General features: G+C 38.6%; 1 protein-coding gene across 13 annotated transcripts in view; it reads right to left on the bottom strand.

The window, feature by feature from the left end:
- Nucleotides 1-20052, bottom strand: part of KALRN (kalirin RhoGEF kinase) — a 488570-nt gene that overhangs the window by 192724 nt on the left and 275794 nt on the right. For all 13 annotated transcript variants that reach the window (XM_053404286.1, XM_053404179.1, XM_053404188.1 and 10 more), the window contains 2 exons: nucleotides 16958-17188; nucleotides 3045-3167 (listed from right to left, as the gene is read on the bottom strand). In XM_053404286.1, the coding sequence (XP_053260261.1) occupies nucleotides 3045-3167; nucleotides 16958-17188 (354 nt within the window). The remainder of the gene's footprint in view (nucleotides 1-3044; nucleotides 3168-16957; nucleotides 17189-20052) is intronic.

Genomic DNA, 20052 nt, shown 5'->3' with positions numbered 1-20052 from the left:
AAAGAAATGAGTATTATTTTCACAAACCTTTAACCTTTGATACAATGTGGGAGTTTCCTGGTTTCAAGCTATATATGTACCAGAGTGACACATAGCATTCAGCGGTCACATTTCAGACATTCCCCATAAATTAGTAAGAAGATTCTTGTGTAAATTGTGTAAATCTATCCAGAGACAAGGCACAGGTCAAGCTGCTATTGAAGTCAGTAGGGGGTTATGGTCAATAGTGGGAAGAAGAGCCATGTTCTGAAATGGTAATTGACATTCTGGATCGATAGAGCAAAATATTACGAACCCTAAACTATGAAACCCTCTTTCCTTTATCCAGGATATTTGTCACCTATTTTAAAAAGAGGATTCTAAAAATTTACAATTCTGGCTTGGCATCCTCACATGTAGAAAGAAGGGACATGGAAATCCCGTGGTTCTCTCTGGCTTGGCATAAGCAGTCTTTGATATTGAGCAGAATAGCAGGAAAGCCCTTCTGTTCCCATTGCTTCCCTGCCATGATGTTCAGTTCCTATCCACATGAAGCAAGAGGACAGGAGAGACAGAAGGATGTTTCTCTGCCCTCCTCTACAGTCCCTTTAAAACCTTCTCTTAAATAACCTTATATACAAGTTTTCAAACAGCCATGTCAAAGCACTATTATCAGTTTCCAAAACAAAAATACTCCGCTTGAATCTCTAACCCTATTTCCTACTTCTGATCAAGCTTTTATGAATTCCCAGCAGGGGACCTAACATTCTGCATTAAAATAACTTTGTAACAGGATTCCCTAAAAAACAAGACTGGGATTTGTAGATTTCTGAAGGAGGTATTATGTTTGTAGAGACAGTGAGACTAGCTAGAAGGAAATAATAGGATGAGATGTAAAAAGTACACACACATAGTTTCATTATGGCTGGGGAAAATGGACTCTCCTGGCAGATGGTGACCAGTATGAAAACTTAGCAAACAGAGATGTGGATGTGCAGTAAAGATGTTTTTTAGCACACATATAATGGGTTGGGGCATATGCAAAAAAACCTTTATTGTGCATGCATATTCCTATTCACTTCCAAAAGCCAAACATCTCACATTCTGAACATGAAAGTGTCACATAGCACTTTGAAAATCAGCAATATGTTCCATTTATAATGGAGCATACTCAAGAGGAATATGCCCATTCTTTTCTTCAGGTTCATATTATTTATATTCATAGTGCCCTAAAGGAAGAGCTCAGTCTGAAATGCATTGGGCTCAATAAAAGCTTGTCGCTTGTGCACCTGAAGGTTTCTTTCCTTCTTCCTGAGACTGGTGGCTTCCTGTGTTCTCTTACTTCTTTCCCAAATGAAACCAAATATATTTTTCCAAATACCAATACAAAAAAAAAATAGGTTGTTTTGCTGTTGTTTCTATTACAAATGTGGTACAGACAACTGAGTGCTAATTATTTGGTGAATTATGGTGTGCTATCTCACCCAATACAGAGTGAACCCTTATTTCTTGACTAGCTACTCTTCTGACCAGAACACCTCTACACTCTCCGGAAGTTCATTAATAAGTAGTCAAATGATGGGTGGGGGAGGGTTTAAGGATGCTTAAGTAATCAAAAAGTAGCCCAAAGGAATTCAATATGTATGTTATGGGAAGTCTCAATTAAGAAGAGACATACTTCTATCCACTGGCTGTAAATGCCAAGGAAGAGATGAATTAATCATGACAATAAGATTGAATGTATAAACAGGAGCCAATGGAAGAAATCAAGAGATGGTATAACATCTTTTAGTCTCAAGAATATGGCAGTAAGAACAATAGACTATTAAGATCCTTCAGATCCTTCAGATTATTATCTTTGCTAAATTGACTTTCAAAGGTACATACTGGTACCTGTGAGAATGAAAAGCCTTACTGTGAAGGAATTTGAAGCCATCATACTGGAGGCTAAGCTAATGTCTTCTGGAGAATGGGATAGCGCCATGTTGACTGAATAAACTGGATGCCCAAGGAGAAGCCACACTGAGAAACAGCATGAGAGGTAGCTTTTGTGGTTATTGCAGCTTATAGAACCTAGAGTTAGAGAGGGCTAGTATGATGATTGGATGTGTACTATTTTTCTATTTTGCCTTAGCTATAAAAAGGTACAACAACAGTAATTCCTTTGATGTGCTTTTTGTGGATTATGCTTTATTCTGACATCAAATTGTTTTGTGGACTGATTCCCATGGATATATATATATATATATATATATATATATATATATATATATGATAATATCATGGTCAATCATTTAGATATGCCCAGGCTTTATCAGTCAAGTCTTGAACTGGTCCCAGAAGACCACAGTCAGTTAATACAATTGGTGAAACACAGTTTAAATATCATCATGCCTCTGCACATGTAAACTACAACTCCAGAGTCACTGTCACATTACACTGGCCAAATATGGAAGTTATTTATTTTTTATTTAACTCCCATTGGGCTCTCCTAGTCTTCCTAAGTATGAACAGACAGAATGAACTAAATCACTGGAGTGCCAACCTTGACATCCCCATCCAACAAGCCAAATGATGCAAGAGAACAATGTACAATCTCAAATGCTTCTGATCAACAGCATTTCCCCAGTCAGCCTCTAGGTACAAATCATTTACCAAGGCTGTGAAAGTTGCTTCCAGCCATAATCAGGCAAGAATCCTGCATGGAAAGGACTGAGATAGGGTGTATAATCCAAGAAAACCTGTAGTTGCTCTGCTGCTACCCACTTTACTGCATCTACCATCTCCACACAGAAAAAGAAAAAGGAAAGGAAAAAGAAAGACTGAACACTCATCTAAATTTAGACTCTCCTGGCACTGTACTTCAAAGTTTCCTCCATCTCTTTTCAGTGAGCACTCAACCTGTAAACATTGTAGGTTTTCACCCCCAGATCCCAACAAAACAGTTTATTTCACATGTTTGAAAAGAAAGCTCAGAGCACTTCAGAGTCCTGGAAACAACACAATAAATCAGTACAATGGTATCCCCTGTCAAAGCAATTTGCTTAGATTTGTCACTTGCTTACCTGTGCTACTTCTTCAAAATCGTCATGTCTTTTCTGAAGAGCTCGTGCCCGATGCAGGGATTTTCCCACTCCAGTGTGTTTACTAAGGAAGGCTTCCCCATGGTTTTCAATCCAGTCCAATACCTGGACAGAGAAGAAGAATATCCAATTATCTCTCGTGACTGTTCAACACAAAACATCCAATTATCTGTGGGCAGTACTTAGAAACAACACCATTCCATATAAGTGGATTCAATAAACTGAAGAGTTTATCTAACACTCAACACCATTCAGAGACAAATCTACTCAGAATCCAAAGTAAAAGGCTCCCCCCCCGCTATTTACTGATAAATTGCTGTTATTGAATACCTGTTGTCTGTTTATTTCCATCATATGCTACATGTTTTGCAGCAGAAATGAATTTGTTCTAAATTACTGGGATTTTTAAAAGAAAACAACCACTACTATCATCATATAGGGGAGACAGTTACAACTACTATGTTGCCCTTCCATTCAAGTTCTTGTGTCTTAGATGTGCAATGATTCACTTCATATGAGCAGCCTATCCCAAGGCAGAGTATCTAAAATAAATCTGAACTGAAAGTAAAGGATTTAATTTTAGGAAGAGGGGAGATGGCTGTTTCGACGTTTAATCCAAAGTCTAAGGCTGAGGTCTTAAACCATACAACATTGGACGACACCAATTGTTAATGTAACATCAGCTTCCAATCTACTCACTGTAACTGATCCCACCATACCTAATATGCAAGAGGTTTAAAATATTATCTTTCCAAAAAAAAAAAAAATCAGCTCTGCCACAGCAGGTAAAAGATGCTTCTCCCAAGCAGTAAAAACATTAATGTTACAAGTGCAAGTAACATCAAAAGCATCCATCCATTATTAGAAGCCCATGCTTTTTAAATAAAATACAGTTATACCATATATGCAGATGATTCAAGATGACATGGATGACATAAATGCTACAGAAGAAAAGTAGTAGCCATAAATTTTGATGCCATAATTCAGGTCTTCTAGAAAACTGGCACCAGCGGCAGCTGAACCATGATAGCTGACAGAATGTGTAACAAGCAGAAGGAGCCCTTCTCACAAGCTGACGAACTGGCTGGCCTTCCTTTCCATCTAACAGTAGGATGATGCTTGAGAACACAGAGAGCAAAATCTTGTACAACCAGAAAGACAGAAAGGAAGGACAGCTGGATTGTTCATTAACGACCCATGCTCTATTCAACTCCTGGTTAGCCCCAGATGCTACTGAGATATTTCAGGCACTTGGTTCCTTCTCACATTCAACAAAAATGAATGTTATAATGAAATATACAAACGCCTACCCACCCAGCCTGTTTGCTACCCTGTCTGCTGAAAAGGGCACCATCAGAAACTACAGAGAAACCTTCTGGTCATGAGAATCACACCAACTTCCTGAACTGTGTTTCAGCTTGTGGCATGCAGGGATGTTGCAATACTCTGAACGTTGGGGTGTATCACATTGCCTTTCTTGCCTAAGCTCTTTTGATTTTTTTATTATTTATAGCAGCCTTTGACAAGTTGGTGCCCTCCAGATGTTTTGGACTACAACTCCCATCAGTCCCAACCAGCCTATGAAGGCTGGTTTTTAAAGATGTCTGTCGGCAACCACCTACGCTATATGATACTGTTTAGGTAGTGCTAAAGAGAAATAGTAGTTTTCCTACTGAGCAACATTTCTTCCTAAAGGTCTTTTCTGGCTTAGATTGTAAACTGAGCTGGCTTGCCTCCATCTAGGACACCTGGGAAGCTGAAACAGCTGAACATCAAGTACCTTAATCCTTAGTATGACTATCAAGCCTCCTGTAAATGATATGTGCAGGTTCCTTTCTGCCTGGTGTTTACTCCTGTGTAAATATGCACACAATAAGGCTACATTTATATTCCACAGAACAAGATCTTCTTTAAACTGCATTTTAAAAATAAACTTTGCATTATTTCTTTGGTGGGTATAGTACAATAACACTTAGGAATTTTGTAATGTAGGTCATATACCAATTTAAAAGAAAATGGTCCACTATCCTACTTAATGTTGGGATACAGTGGTAGCTGCTGTTTGATGGATCAGGAACATTTTATGGGGTTTATCAGGAAACTGCCACCTCAGTTTCCTTCTTGGACTGAACTCCTACGCATATGAGATAAGAGAACCCAAAATATGACAGGTTTTTCTTCTAATATGTCTTTGCTCTAGTGTTTGTACATGGCTTGTAATAACAGGAATGACTGAACAGTTGCTAGCTAGCTCCGCTGTTATTAAATCTATTAATACTTCTGTTAACATCCTTTCTCCTCATCAGGGAATCTTCACATCCTCTACTATAATCCAGTCTAAGCATAAAGTGGAAGTTGAAAGCAGAGCCATATTATTTGAAAATAGGAAATGTCCATTGACCTAAAATATGCTGATTATAAAGAGAAAATCTAAATGGCATTCCCACTGATTGAAAATAATTATTTTCTATATATTTACAGGGAAGCTATGCAATTTCTTATGTATTTTGAATATAAGATACAGCACACACAATGTTTTCATTGGGGTTGGGAGACTGCATTCTTAGCCAAAATATAATTTACCTCGGATGTAACTTTCTTGGCTTCTTTGTTTGCAGGAAGAAGTAGTGTCAGACGTATATGACATCACTACTTTATGTCCTTCACTGGAAACTCTGAACAAGGTATTTATTGAGGATTCCTGTATCCCATGCCTTCATATTATTCATTATCAACTTTCAAACAACAATAAGTATATGGGAATGCTCAGTGTGTGATGGTCACTGAAAAGAGTGATGTCCCCATTCAAGCTCTCTTCTTCTTCACGGAAGATACTATGAGAATCTCCATCCATTGTTAATATTTACAGGACCTTGGGTCACACAATTGATGTGTTCTAATTACAACCAGCAGAGGGTGCTTCCAGTGCACATCTGAGCCAAAACAGTTTCATTTTTGACTGTGCATAAAAATGATTTTTCTACCACTACCGGAAGAAATTGTCACTGGGGGCTATACAATTTCCAAGGTTTAAAGGGACATGTCTGGAAAGCTACACAGCACCAGTCAGCTGCAACAGCTATGTAGTTCCCATGTGAACCCTAAAAGAACAAACATGTGAAAGCTTTCTATTGGCTTAAAACTATGCACTATGAAGGGAAGGGGGGATCATTTAGGGTGTGTTCATTAATTCCTCCTTGAGGGTCCCTCCTCATCTCGCTCCTAACCTTTAGATTTTCCTTCTGGTTGGATAATCAATGGAAAACTTGTTAACTGGTCACAATATAAAGGACTAATTGGAAACTATATGAAAAGCAATTGGAATTTTTGCTGGTTGCTGGTTTACTTTTCTGTCCACCGAAAAATGTGGCCTCATGCTCAGCTGCACACATTGGAAAAATAAGAAATTAGGCCTAGCTGGCCAGCCAACCAGCTAAGTTTAGTGTGCACAACAATGCTTATATTCCTTTAGGGTTATTTTCATCCTTTACCAGTAAGTATTCAATAAAAAGATTTTGAGTACTGTATAGTAAGTGCTTTAAAAGAGTAAAGAGTATCTTAAGATAGATACTTTTTCAGATCACTTTAAGTTATCTCTTTATTTCAACCTTTAGCAGAAAGCACCCAGTCCTGCTCTAGGCATCAATACAAATTCAGAATAAACAAACTCTCCCTTCTTGTTGCAGGCAAACAAGCTTATTTCTTTACTATTGGATGGGTAGAGGGGTGGAATCTAACTCTAGTCCATACAAAGTTATAATATTTAACTCTTGAAGGGTCATGTTACTATAAAGGCTGGTGTTTTTTCAGGATCACTTAAGCAATTATAGGGTGATTGTGATCATGAAAAATCCACCCAAAGTCAGGGAAATTCTTGAATGAGTAGACTTTGGAGGGCTCTTCAGAATCAGGCTTTTGCTGTGTACTTGCCCTACCCGAATTTATCAAAGGGTCCCATTGCTCCTGTTCTCAAAACAAGTTGTCATTCTTCAAATGAAGGCTGTCATTGACCATTACATCACAAATTAAAGAGACAATTATCCCCCCCAAAAAACTGGGAGGGGGTGGGAAGCACAGCTTTGGGAGGGGACAGTGCCTCAAGAATGCAGCCTAATTCTACAGCATGAAGCAAGCTCAGTACTTTTCTAAAATAAATAAATAAATAAAAGTGTACTTCTGGAGGATGGATTGGGCAGGAAGCTTCCCATTCAGCAGCAGAAGACTTACTGTAGCTGTTAAGTAAAAAGAAGCAATACTGGCACCATTCTCTGGTGGCTGAAATCCAAAGTCTAGCTACAATACAAAATGAAAATGTAGAGACAACATTGTGAATTTCTTCAATAAACAGATGTTATGGAATCTTCTGTCGTACCTTGATTCTCAAATGGAATCCATTCTGGAAGTCCATTCGACTTCCAAAAACATTCGAAAACCAAGGCATGGCTTCCGATTGGCTGCAGGAGCTTCCTGCATTCAACTGGAATCCGCGGAAGGTGCATCGGACATTCGGCTTCCAAAAATAGTTTGCAAACCAGAACACTCACTTCTGGGTTTGCGGTGTTCGGGAGCCAAAATGTTCAAGAACTAAGCTGTTTGAAAACCAAGGTACAACTATAAAAGGGAAATCAGTGGGTTCCACATATCAATCCAGCACTATATATGCTGAATATGCAACCCTCTTAGTTTTAGAAGGACCTTGGTTTCAGAAATGCTAATAACAAAATAAAAAACAAAGAAAAAAAGTCTTGAGGAAAAAAATCTAAGGAGTCTTACTAAATCCTAATCCTGCATAATGGCCAATAATGCTCACCAACTTAATTACACACAAAAAAAATCTCCTTTTGTTTATTTAAAAGCCACTGCTTGAAATAGATTTCCCTCTCTTTTCTCTTCCCCATTTATCATGGAAGAGTAATGTCAAATAAAGGTCTATTAGAAAGGGAAAAACACTTCTAAATACAAAGGAAATTATCCTCTGGCTTTTCCTGCCATTATTAATGACTTACAATAGCTGAGTCACAAATAAACTAAACTGTTCTTATTGGCACTTAGAAGACTTCTTAATAAAACACAGAACCAAGACGGTAAGTGAATTTTCACTACAGGTTCTGTCAATGACTTAGTAACAAATATAAGATCAGAATTTGTCGAGAAATTAAGATCTGGTTTAATTCAAAAATTAATACCAAAGACAAAATACACCTTAAGAAATAGTTTCAATCCTCAGCACTGCAACATCTGCCCTTCTATTTCTGAGAACAAACCTGATTTTCTTGATGTTCTATTGAGGTGCTTATTGGCATGATGGTTTCAATCATATCTTATTATTGTATTTAACATTTTTATGGAGATTGCTGATTTATTGTTTATTGCTGGGTTTATTTACTGAGCTTTGGTTTATCTTTTAGGTCACCTTGAGAGGGCTTTTACCCTTACAAGTGACCTAAAAATATTATAAATAGATGTTAGAAACTCTCATTAGAAGAAGGATGCAATCTGCAATCTTAATAAGAAAAGACCAGTAAAGAAGCTGCCTTATACCAGAGCAGAGTATTTGCCCATATAGCCCACTATGGTCAGCTCTGACTGGCAGAAACCTTCCAGAGTCACAAGGAGAGGCCTTGCTGCTTGCACATCATCTGCTTTGATCCTTTTAACTGGAGATGCCGAGGAAGTAACATGGGACATTTTCTATGCAAAATATGTGTTGTGGCACAGATTTATGGTCCTTCCTCATATATATAATAATACAACATTTATTTGCAGAGAGTTTCCCCCCTTCAGACATTGCAAAATTAGGCTCAGAGTTTTACAAGTTAACATCTGTAATATTGTCAGGTGGCAAATGTTTTATACTAGCACTATCACCAGGACAGGACAGAACATCACTGATCCTTCCATTCCTCAGAGCAGAACGGACAATGTCTGATAGAACTGTAGTAGATGCTCAAACTGCAGACAAATGGCCACATCAGGGGGAAATACTGCCTGTCGTACAGACAGTTAAAAACAATTAAACATCAGCCCACAGGATTCCTGTATGTTTTATAAGAAATGACTAGCTTGCCAATAGCAAATCCATCACTTCTAAACAATTCCAGCCTGAAGCTATGTAATTCAGCTACCCTTAAGGGCCATCAGAGAAGACAAGGTAAATGCAGCATCATATAACATACTGCTTTAGATGGAAATATTTGCACCAATCAATAAATACTATTCTCTTCACACTCATTATGCTACACCTTATTTTTTACTCGTAAGGATAAAGCACCAGGCAGGTCTTTATCCATCTTATTAGCACTTTTGGTCCAGTCTGTTTCTGGTATGCAGCCTTGGGGTTAATGCCCCTCAGTGTGCCAGTGCCCCTGACAATTGCAATGCAGATATAGAGTCAAAAATAGGGGTCAGTAGGGGTCCAGTGCCTGGGTGTGTATGCTAGATGCTAATATTGCATCTGGATTTTCTATGTAACCTGGAACAATATGCTTGTGCCCTGAATCTGGCAATTCTAGGTGAGAACAATAACAGCAGGCAATACTTCCACTCTACTTCTTGCTCTTAAAACACCATGTACTAGCAAAGCAACAAATCTATCTAATTCAGTAAGCTCTGAACATGTTTCCTCAAATCCATTTCAGAGCATACCCTAGACTATCCATGGTCTGGCCAAATCTGAAATGGATATGAAAACTGGCCTCATTACATGCAGCACATAGTGTTCTTGAAGCTCTCTATGCCACTTTCATCATTTGTTGCAACTTACCAGAAGCAGGGTTGTGAGGAGAGTACTAGGGGAGAGTCCAAGGAATGCCACAGCAGGCACATGAACACATGTTGGCCACAGAATTAAAGGCTGCTGGAAACAATGGGAGCTGCAGTTCTCACATTTTATCTATCCCTAGAGTTGAACTGTCAACATATGTAGTAGTATCCAGGACCTCAGTTACTGCTGTGTCATTTTGAGGAGTCATTTCTGCCATCTCCTATCATGTCCCACCCATAAGATCCAAAAGTGAGAATACAAGAGCAGATGCTGAATTTGCACTTGAACAACTTTTCTCAACCTGTGGGTCCCCAGATGTTGTTGGACTACAACTCCCATCACCCCTAGCTAGCAAGGCCAGAGCTCAGGGATGATGGGAGTTGTGGTCCAACAACATCTAGGGACCCACAGGTTGAGAACCGCTGCTCTAGAATTTGGTCCAAAGTTCAGTTTAATATTGGAGAAGACTTGGATGGGTCTACTAATCAGCAGAATCTGTTTAATCTAGAACCACAACATATGCATGGCAAAAGAGCGCTTACCGTGCCTTAAATTCAAAGTCACATCAGGCATGACATTATTAGCACCGTGTAATAAATTATCTCTGAAAATTCTCTCTGCTTGTGAAAAATGTCCCATACAATTCTTATATATGCAAGCATAGCTTACTGGGATGGATCGTAACACTGAAAAGTCTTTACAGATTCTTCTACCATCTATGTGCCCTTCTCTTTCTCAGCATCTTCTCCCAAAATATCCACACATTGAACTGCAAACAGCTCTTTCTAGAAAGTCTGGGAGCTAATCCATGAGCCATTATGAAATTTTTTCTAATCAAATCCTGCTTTCTCTCCCCCCCTCCACTACCAGTGTTTAGAGGCCTACCTCCCATACATAATCACCCAAGACTCTGAAAAGAACATGCAATCTGCTTTCCCCTTGAAAGGAAGAGCAACCTTGCAGACCTATCAATATTCTTTTGCTCAGCACAACTAAATTAATGAAGAAAATTAAGTGCAGAGGCAATTACAACTCTTAAATCATCTTTCTTTATCCTCTTGCCAATATTAAGCTGAAGAAATCCCTTAAAGTCAGCATGTAGGTATTTTTTATAAGCCCGCAATCCAAACTGCAAGAGCTTCATCCTAATATAAATTCTATTTCTATTATAAAATGGAACTTCTGAATTTTTATGAACTCATTTTTTGCTATGATCACCATCCCATAAACGCTGCCTTGACTTCTCTAATGACACACATCTCTGTTTTCCAAATCCAGTACTGATCTTTTCTCCTTCACAGGCATGCTTAGGGTTTTGCTGACTACCACCACCAACCCGCTCATTCTTTCTGAAGAATAAATGGGCAGTAGCATTTGGTTATGGTGTAACTATATTTGATTGCTACTACAAAGAATTATGCTTTTTTCCTGCATTTTCAGCCTGTTGGGATGTTAATGTTGCATTGTATTGATCTGCTGTAACCCACCTTAGGAAAGTATACATCCTAAAAGGCAGACAGAAAATCCATTAAAAATATTAAAAATCCAGTTTGTTTTCTTCATCATTTTGGAGCATTTTCAAGATAATGTTATGTGTATCTTGAAAGATTGCTATTTCATTATCATGTGCCGATTAAATGCCATGTACAATTTGTATCATTTTGACCTCTACTGCCTGTTGACATACCATATTTTTCCCTAGGTAAATTCCTAATTTGTTGATTAAGTACTTAATGTGACAAATGTCACCAACTGTGCTATAAAAATACTGCACAGAAAAACAAAACATTTTTTGTACATTTCCCCAGCCACCTTCAATCATATTCTGTGCTCTTATAATTATGTCTTAATAAATTGCAGGAGAGGGGAGTAGTAACTAAAACTGTCAATTGAGAAGGGAACCATACTTTTTAATGCTGAACTTGCTTCTTGTATAGCAATGTTTCCAAACTGTGTGTGGATGGATGAGCTATAAATAACTGAATATGTGCATGTTTCTGCAAAGAAATATAGAAAATGTGTTCCCTCTCACAGAATATAAGAAAGAAGCAAGAGTACTCTACAGAAAGCTTTTGGTTGTTTTTCTTTTTTCTTTTGCTTTACAAAGACTTAAAATCCTTACAGTTCTTATAATAGCTTAAAAGGGGCCAGTCAGTGGCATTACCCAAAGGCTCAGAACTTAATTCAATAAATTTATCACATTAGCATCCACTTCTCTGTGCTGATGTTCTTCTTTATTCCAAGACTGCCACAAACCACATCTACTTTCCACGCATTGGTCAAGATGCCAACTCCAAATGTTCAAATAACCTAATAGCCTTCCTTACATTTCAATTATAAAAAACAGATATTCTCCTTTTAAAATGTAATGCAGCAGAACGCTGATTTACCCAAGTTGCTTTTATCTAAAATTCCTTGTTGGCCTAATGGAAGACAAAAGCCTTCAGAATGTTGGTGAGTCAGGGTGGGAAGCTCTGACTGTTCCACATTAGACTTGCCTCTGACCTTTTTGACACCACGAAGGGAAATTCAACCTTCTCTGCCCCCCTTTACTTCTGTATTTGGACATTAATTATATGAAAAGGGGAAATTATATTGGATCAGGCCCTGTGAGACTCAGGGTCAATAGAAGATCCCCTTCATCACCTCCACAGCAGTTATGTCTCTCAGGAAAGTTGGTTAGGGACCTATGTTCTGGAGGGAGCGATCACTTACTTACAATTAAATGAAATGTCTGAGGGTTCCTTTCCTTTAAACGCCAAGTTGTTAGGCCACCCTGCACTTTGAAAATGGTGACATCAATATGCCCCTCCATGTATACAGTTGTGATGACTGGAGCAGCCCTCTTCTTAATATATAATGCCATGGCAATGACACTATGCCATGTAGTGTTGTCTCCAAGGAAGCGAATATGCACCCAACCAATTTCAAACCACTTGGCAGCTGGGAGAGTTTGGAGTCAAGCCACTTGCTGCTTTTAAGTTATTTTTAAAGGGAATTCTTGGCCATCCCCCTGAACCTTTCACCACCCTCTCTTGATCATCCCCATTCCTCCAAATGTGTCAAAAAAGTTCAATGGAGAACATCTGGTGCAGGCCTAACCTTTTCTAATTAAATATTCCACTTTATCTAACCTAATGATATAAGGGCTAAATTATACATGATCAGGAAGCCACATATATTTTATCCACATTTATATTTTAGATTGATCCGCATATATTTTTATCCCACATCTCCCAAAACGACACTACTAGAACTCAAAAAGGTGCAAAAAGGTGCATCAGTGATTATGAGGTAGTTGGAGCACCTTTCCTAATGTTACATTTTACTAAATGTTGCATTTTAGTTTAGAAATAAGGACTAATGGGATATACAACAGAGGTTTAGCAAGTTATGAGTAGTGTGGAAAAGCAGAAGTTTTTCTCCCACTTTCATACAAGAACTCAAGGTGACCCATGGAACTGACTGGCAGGAGATTTGAGGAAATAAGTACCGTATTTTTCGCTCTATAAGACGCACCAGACCACAAGACGCACCTAGTTTTTGGAGGAGGAAAACAAGAAAAAAAATATTCTGAATCTCAGAAGCCAGAACAGCAAGAGGGATCGCTGCGCAGTGAAAGCAGCAATCCCTCTTGCTGTTCTGGCTTCTGGGATAGCTGCACAGCCTGCATTCACTCCATAAGACGCACACACATTTCCCCTTACTTTTTAGGAGGGAAAAGTGAGTCTTATAGAGCAAAAAATATGGTAAGTGTCTTTTTCACATAGCATGTAACTTCAACATTAATAATCTATATTTTAAAAATGAATTACAGGATCGTTAACACACTGTTCAATAAATAGATATTGAAAAATAGTAAGGGTAATGGTAACTCTCTAATGAGAGCCGCTTTAAAGCACAAAGCAGAGTAATCTGTTCTGATTAGCAACTCTAGGGAGGAGAAAAGAATTACAGATGGAGACTAATTTCATATGAAAGTTCAAATCAAATTATGCAAATGACAGGGTATGGTTAAATAATGAGCCCTATAGAATGTCCTGAGGAAATATCATTACATGAAAATGAAATTATTTAAAAACAGAGTTTCATGGCATTACACTGAGCTTTATTTAAGCATCATTGTCTGATGTTTGGAATAATTTTATTTAGCTTCCTAGCAGGCTGTGGAAAATTTGAAGCCTATTAACTGCTTAGCCTAACATCAATAGTCACCTGTGCAATATTCTTGGACCAATGCCTTGCAACATTAAAAAAAGGTCTATACTGAGTAGCAAAAATTAATCAGAGGTTTTAAACACACCTTTCAGTAAATGTATGTTGAGTATCATTTGGAAAAGAAAAAATGAAAACTGAAATTGGGAAGAGGAAAGTGTATAACTTCCCAGAGACTCATATAATATAGTATCCAAAAGGTAGGTGCTGCTGGCTAAATAGAACCTTGAACTAGAGCACTTATATTAGGAGATGAGGATATACTGCAACATCATCACCATCACCATTATGATGATGATGATGATGATGCAGGTCCCACCTTGTATCACCAATATCTGCAGTTCTGGCAAATATTACCTTATACTGAATGGCAGATCAAATCTCCATCTATCTATATCTCACATATTCTCACTACCCAACTCCACCCCTTTATCCCCGGGTAGTATAAGAGACCTACTTACAAGATGGCTTTTCTCAGTTACTGCATCAAACAGTGATTAGAACCAAAAAGAACTCATTTGTTAATTATGGACAGAGATGCTGCCACATCTTTAAAACCTTCAAAAGACATTGTTAAAATGCATCCACCATGAGTCCACTGGTCTCTGTTTGTGATGCCAATACTAGTAACCCTGAGACTGAGGTTCCTTCATTTTGCTTATGCTTGAAATATTAGGGGGAAGAGCATATTCTGAGACATACTATCCCTCTTCCCACCAGAATCCTCTCCAACTTTCTAGGGATAATATACCCAAGATGGACGCAAAGTGAACAGATGCTGTACTACTTGAGACGTCTCAAAGGGGATTTGCACATGTTCCTGTAACATGCAAACACATCATGTCTTTCATATGCATGCTGCCCTCCCTCCCCTGACAATGCATAGACATGAGGCAAGGCGGGATTGAGGTTTCTTTATAGAGGCGCCAAAAACCATAGTTCAATGACAAAGCACATGCTTTGCATGTAAGAGGTCCCAGGCTCAGTAACTGGTATATCCAGTGGGAAAGACTCCTGCCTGAAACCCAAGAGAGTTGCTACCAGTCAGCATCAACAGTGCTAAGTTAGATTGAAAAATGGTCTCATTTGGCATAAGGCAGCTCCCTATAATCCTATGCTCCATCATATGGAACTCCCTGCCTAGGTCTGTCTGGCTGCTGCACTGTCCTGCTTCAGGAACTTGGAGGATGGAGAACCTATCTTTTCCCCAGTTAAAAGGTTTCTGGAACAGAAAAAATGTGCTCTGCAGTTTTGTGGTTATAATGTGGCTTTATGTTTCTTTCTGATGATGTGTTTGAGGTTATTTTTACATGTTTAATTTTTTATTGATGGGTTTCATGTATTTTTCACTGCCGTTGCGGAGACCTATAAAATGAATATATAATCATGGTTCATGGGGTCATTTCTGGCAATCCAGAAAACATAGTGATATAATGCCACAGATAAGTGGGCATGGGTCTGGTTTTGCAATGTACAGTATCTTACCAATACCATCTCTGTTGTGCATGCATACATCAGCAGATTGGGTAGGGGATAGCACATTTCACAATGTATCACTAGTATGTGTGGATCTACCCTCACTACTCTTATAAACTTCCATTTATGTAGAAATCTGTACAGGAATAGAAGCTAAGCCACTGGCAGCAATTTGTAGCACTACACACCGAAATATATGCATTGTGACATTTATGCCTTCTCAAAACATGCAGATCTTATTGCAAGATTAGTGTAAAGTTTGGAGGACCAAATCAATACTGTAATTGAAAACACAAACATATGTCTCTGTATTCTAGTGAAACAAAGGGTATTTCCTTACCACTGTATTTAGAAAGGATTAAAGACACATTTCCCAGTTTTGTTGAATCAATATGGGTTTCTGTGTTTCTTGTACATATTGGTTCTGCACAATAACTCCTAAATGTGAACATTTACTTGCTGAGGGAAGGGGAAGAAAGTTGGGAAAAGAAGATCGAGGTCTTAGAGGCAGCCGTGATATCTTAAATAACAGCTGTGGTGGGGACAATGGGCAGCCTACAGAAGTGGTGCCAAAGGTGATGATCATGATGATATGTAGAATTTAACTGAGCTTTTGAATGTTCAAACATTTCACCAACATTATATTGTCACAATCATTACAACAACCCTGTAAGTATTGTAATATTGACACTGATCTTTCCAGGTGAGGTTAAGGTTGAGAGACTATGGTTTGTTTAGGACAACTTTTTTCTTATGTCTGCTCTGGCAACACCTGGACCTAATAATGTCAACCATAACATCCAGAGTTCATCCACCTGCTCATATTTAAATGTTGTATATGCCATTATCTGCCAACATCACCCTTCCATGGTCCACATAAGACAAATAGGTCAGTATCAACGCAGAGAAATAAATTAACAATATTGGCTACTTCTCCATGGTTTATTAATCCAGGCATGTTATGTAAAAACCAGCTCAACAGCCTGTTAATTTTGACAACTGTGCCATAGTTCTCATATTCTAAGGAAAGGTAAACAATGATTTCCAGTTCACTTTCTGCACACCCCTCGTGATTATATAATGCTGAAATCATCTAGGTAATAACCTAGGAATATAATTTATTCCACTCTCAATGTTGCTTTTTTCAATTAACTGTCCTTCAGGCATAGACAGTGGTTTGACAGCTAATTACCTACTCACAAAGACAAATTCCAAAATAATTTCTAAAAGCTTTCCTATAATAATTTTGTAATAATTGGTGGCACATGATATGGTAAAAGTCTATGGAAGCTGTTTTATATTTCAGTATATCAGCCTAACAGCACCAGGTGATAGAAATATTGTTTCATGAGGCTTTCCAGATGAAACTCCAAGCCAATTTTCAGGCCACAATGAACTAATCTCTAAGTTTCAGTTTCACATGCCTGAGAAATTACATTACCTGCTGAACATCTTGCTGGAAAACACAAAGTTGAAGCCTCTGATGTAACCGGACCTTCCTGTGCTGCCAGATGCTCTCCAAACGCCGTTGGTGATGCAAGACCTCATGGACCACATCCAAAACTTGGTGAACAGCCTTGGAATAATTAGCTGTGGCAGTAAGAGATTCCGAATTCCCCGGACTCAAGGGACGCTGTAAGACATCCAGCAAAGCCTTTCCATCCTGGCTTACCTGTAAGATTAAGGGGGGGGGAATCCATCAAGTTGAATGTTATAAAATTGTTCAGGTAATTGTGTTTTAAAAATACATATGTAATTAAATGGGGTCACTCTTTTTCTTTCTTTCCCTGTGAAAAGGCAAACTCAGAAGGATATTTATTCCTAAGGTTCAGATTAATTCACAAACTTCACTTTCTTCTTAAGAAAACATGGGTGAATTCTCTTCAGTGTTTCCTTTTAAAAACTGCCTATAAGTGGGGGTTGTTCTAAGCTGTAATGTTGGTGAAAACTGTATATGGAAAAATGGAATTGCCATTAATTTATACCGATGCAACACAGCAGGCTCACACCAAAAGAGTGTACTTAAAACATTGCCCTTCAAGCCTATTATGAAAACATTCAAGCAAATTAGAACTTCACTAGGTACTTTGTTGCATACAGTATTTACTACTTTATTTTGAACACAGTGGGAATCCATACTTGGTTTAATGGCTTTTCTTCAGTGCTTTTTAAAAAAATTGTTCTGATAATGTTGTTATAGATATCATAGAAACACCAATAAAAAGAACATGAATTATGTGAGTCCTGAAAGTCCCTGCAAATGAATGAATGGGTTTTGAAAGAATTATTTAGAAAGTAAGCAGCTACCTGCCATTTAAGCCTTCCAGCGCTCCCTTTAAGAAGTAAAAATACATGTATGTCTTATGTCAGTGATTTGCATTTTACAAGGATTGTTCAAGGTTAAAATACACTTAGAGAGCAGCTTTGAAGTGTGTATTGTATCATAAGTTGAAAATGGGGCTATACAATCAAACTAGTGGGTGAATTCATTCTCCCCTCAGTTCAAATTGTAATTGGGTTGCTAATTGCAAGCATCATCAGAGAACACTGAAAAGAGATCAGTTTTTCCCCTAGAGTTCTAAATTGGCTTACTTTTAGGGAACACACATGTGCATTTTTGCACTGCTGCTAAGAGATTATTTTATTTTTAAAATGTATATAATGCCTTTTATTAACTTTGTTTTTGTTCTTCCAGCAGTAAATTTAGGATTTGGTTTTTTAAAGATAATGTGTATACAATACATGCCCTGCATTTGGGCGTAAGTTCCCAAACTTTTCAGTTTGCCAACCCAATAGCCCAAATGTTATTGGTATGTTGACTCATTTTTTTGCCATAATCATGATCCCTATCCACACTATTAAAAAACAACAGCTACACAAGTTATTATCTCCTTCTTCTTCTGTACTTCTATCATCTCTTTCACAGTTACAGTGGTACATCGAGTTACAAACGCCTCAGGTTACAAACGCTTCAGGCTACAAACTCTGCTAACCTGGAAGAGTTACCTCGAGTTGAGAACTTTGCCCCAGGATGAGAACAGAAATCATGTGCCGGCGGCGTAGCAGCAGCAAGAGGCCCCATTAGTGAAAGCACGCCTCTAGTTAAGAACAGTTTCAGGTTAAGAACGGACATCTGGAATGAATTAAGTTCGTAACTAGAGGTACCACTGTACCAGGGATATATACAATTTAATTATATATCTGTAAAGCTTTGAGATTTTTATGAAAAATATAAAGCAGTATAGAATTTTTTTTTAAAAAAATTAATTACTTTGTGCAAATTATTTGGAGAACGTTACTTAAGCAAAACAAAGTTTGGGTTTTACTTTGTGTAGGTAACACACTGTGCTAGTTATGGATTTATATTTAGACCAGAAGTTGACAGTGGTGGCTGTCTAGTGTTTCACAGTTTCTCTTATTGTGCAATCCAGCACTGCAGGCAGCTAAGATCACAATAATGTTACACAGAATCATAGAGTTGGAAAGAACCCAAAGGATCATCTAGTCCAGGGGTCTGCAACCTTTAAGAGAAAAAGAGCCACTTGGACCCGTTTCCGAAGAAAAAAAAACTGGGAGCCGCAAAACCATTGTGACATTTAATACAAATATATCTCCGGAGCCACGATCTGACAGCGGGCGGGAAGGTGACGTCGGGACCGTGCGTGACTAACGCACGCACCGCCCCCATGCGACGTCACAGCCAGTACAGTGCCCGCCACAGTGGGGAGTGTCGGGGCGCACAATGCGCCTCCTCCCCTCACTAGTATCCGCCCCGGAGCCGCGGCAAAGGTGTAAAAGAGCCCCATGCGGCTCCGGAGCCGCGGGTTGCTGACCCCTGATCTAGTCCAACACCCTGCAATGCAGGAATCACAGCTGAAGAATCCCTGACAGATGGTCTTCAACCTCTGCTTAAATTCCTCCAAGGAAGAAGAGTCCACCATCCAAGGGAGTCCGTTTCACTGTTAAACAGCTCTTACTGTCATAGTTCCTTCTAATGTTTTGTTAAAATACCCTTTCTTGCAACTTGAATCCATTGGTTCGCGTCCTACCTTCTGGAACAGAAGAAAACAAGCTCACTCCATGTTCCACATGATAGACCTTCAGATAATTCAAGATAGCTGGCACATCACCTCTCAGTCTGCTTTTCATGGATTAGGTGACTCAATTTAATGTTCACTCATTATATTGAGAAGAGAGCAAAATAGTAGGCTGGACATAGACAATACTAACAGAATAGCTAAAGAAGCAGGGGTTAATATGGATAATCATCTGGCAGCTCTACCCACTGAAGAGAGTTCCTTCTGCTCACGCATCATTAAAATTCACCAATAATGCAATGAACAAGCAAAACTGGAGAATATTCATCACTTCAAGAATGAATGAATGTCTTCAGAAGCAGGGGACAAGAGACCTTTGAGGACTATTTGAGATGTGATTGTCACATAGCTCACCCTGTGCTGAGACTCTACCACAGGTTCACTTAATAAATGTTAGAATTCCAAGCTCTGGTACCTAATTTGCAGAACAATCGTGGGC

This window comes from Podarcis raffonei, chromosome 1 (assembly GCF_027172205.1).
Source record: "Podarcis raffonei isolate rPodRaf1 chromosome 1, rPodRaf1.pri, whole genome shotgun sequence".
Classification (NCBI taxonomy): domain Eukaryota; kingdom Metazoa; phylum Chordata; class Lepidosauria; order Squamata; family Lacertidae; genus Podarcis; species Podarcis raffonei.
Note: the sequence above shows the minus strand (reverse complement) of the source record. Positions and strands in the feature narration are given on the sequence as shown.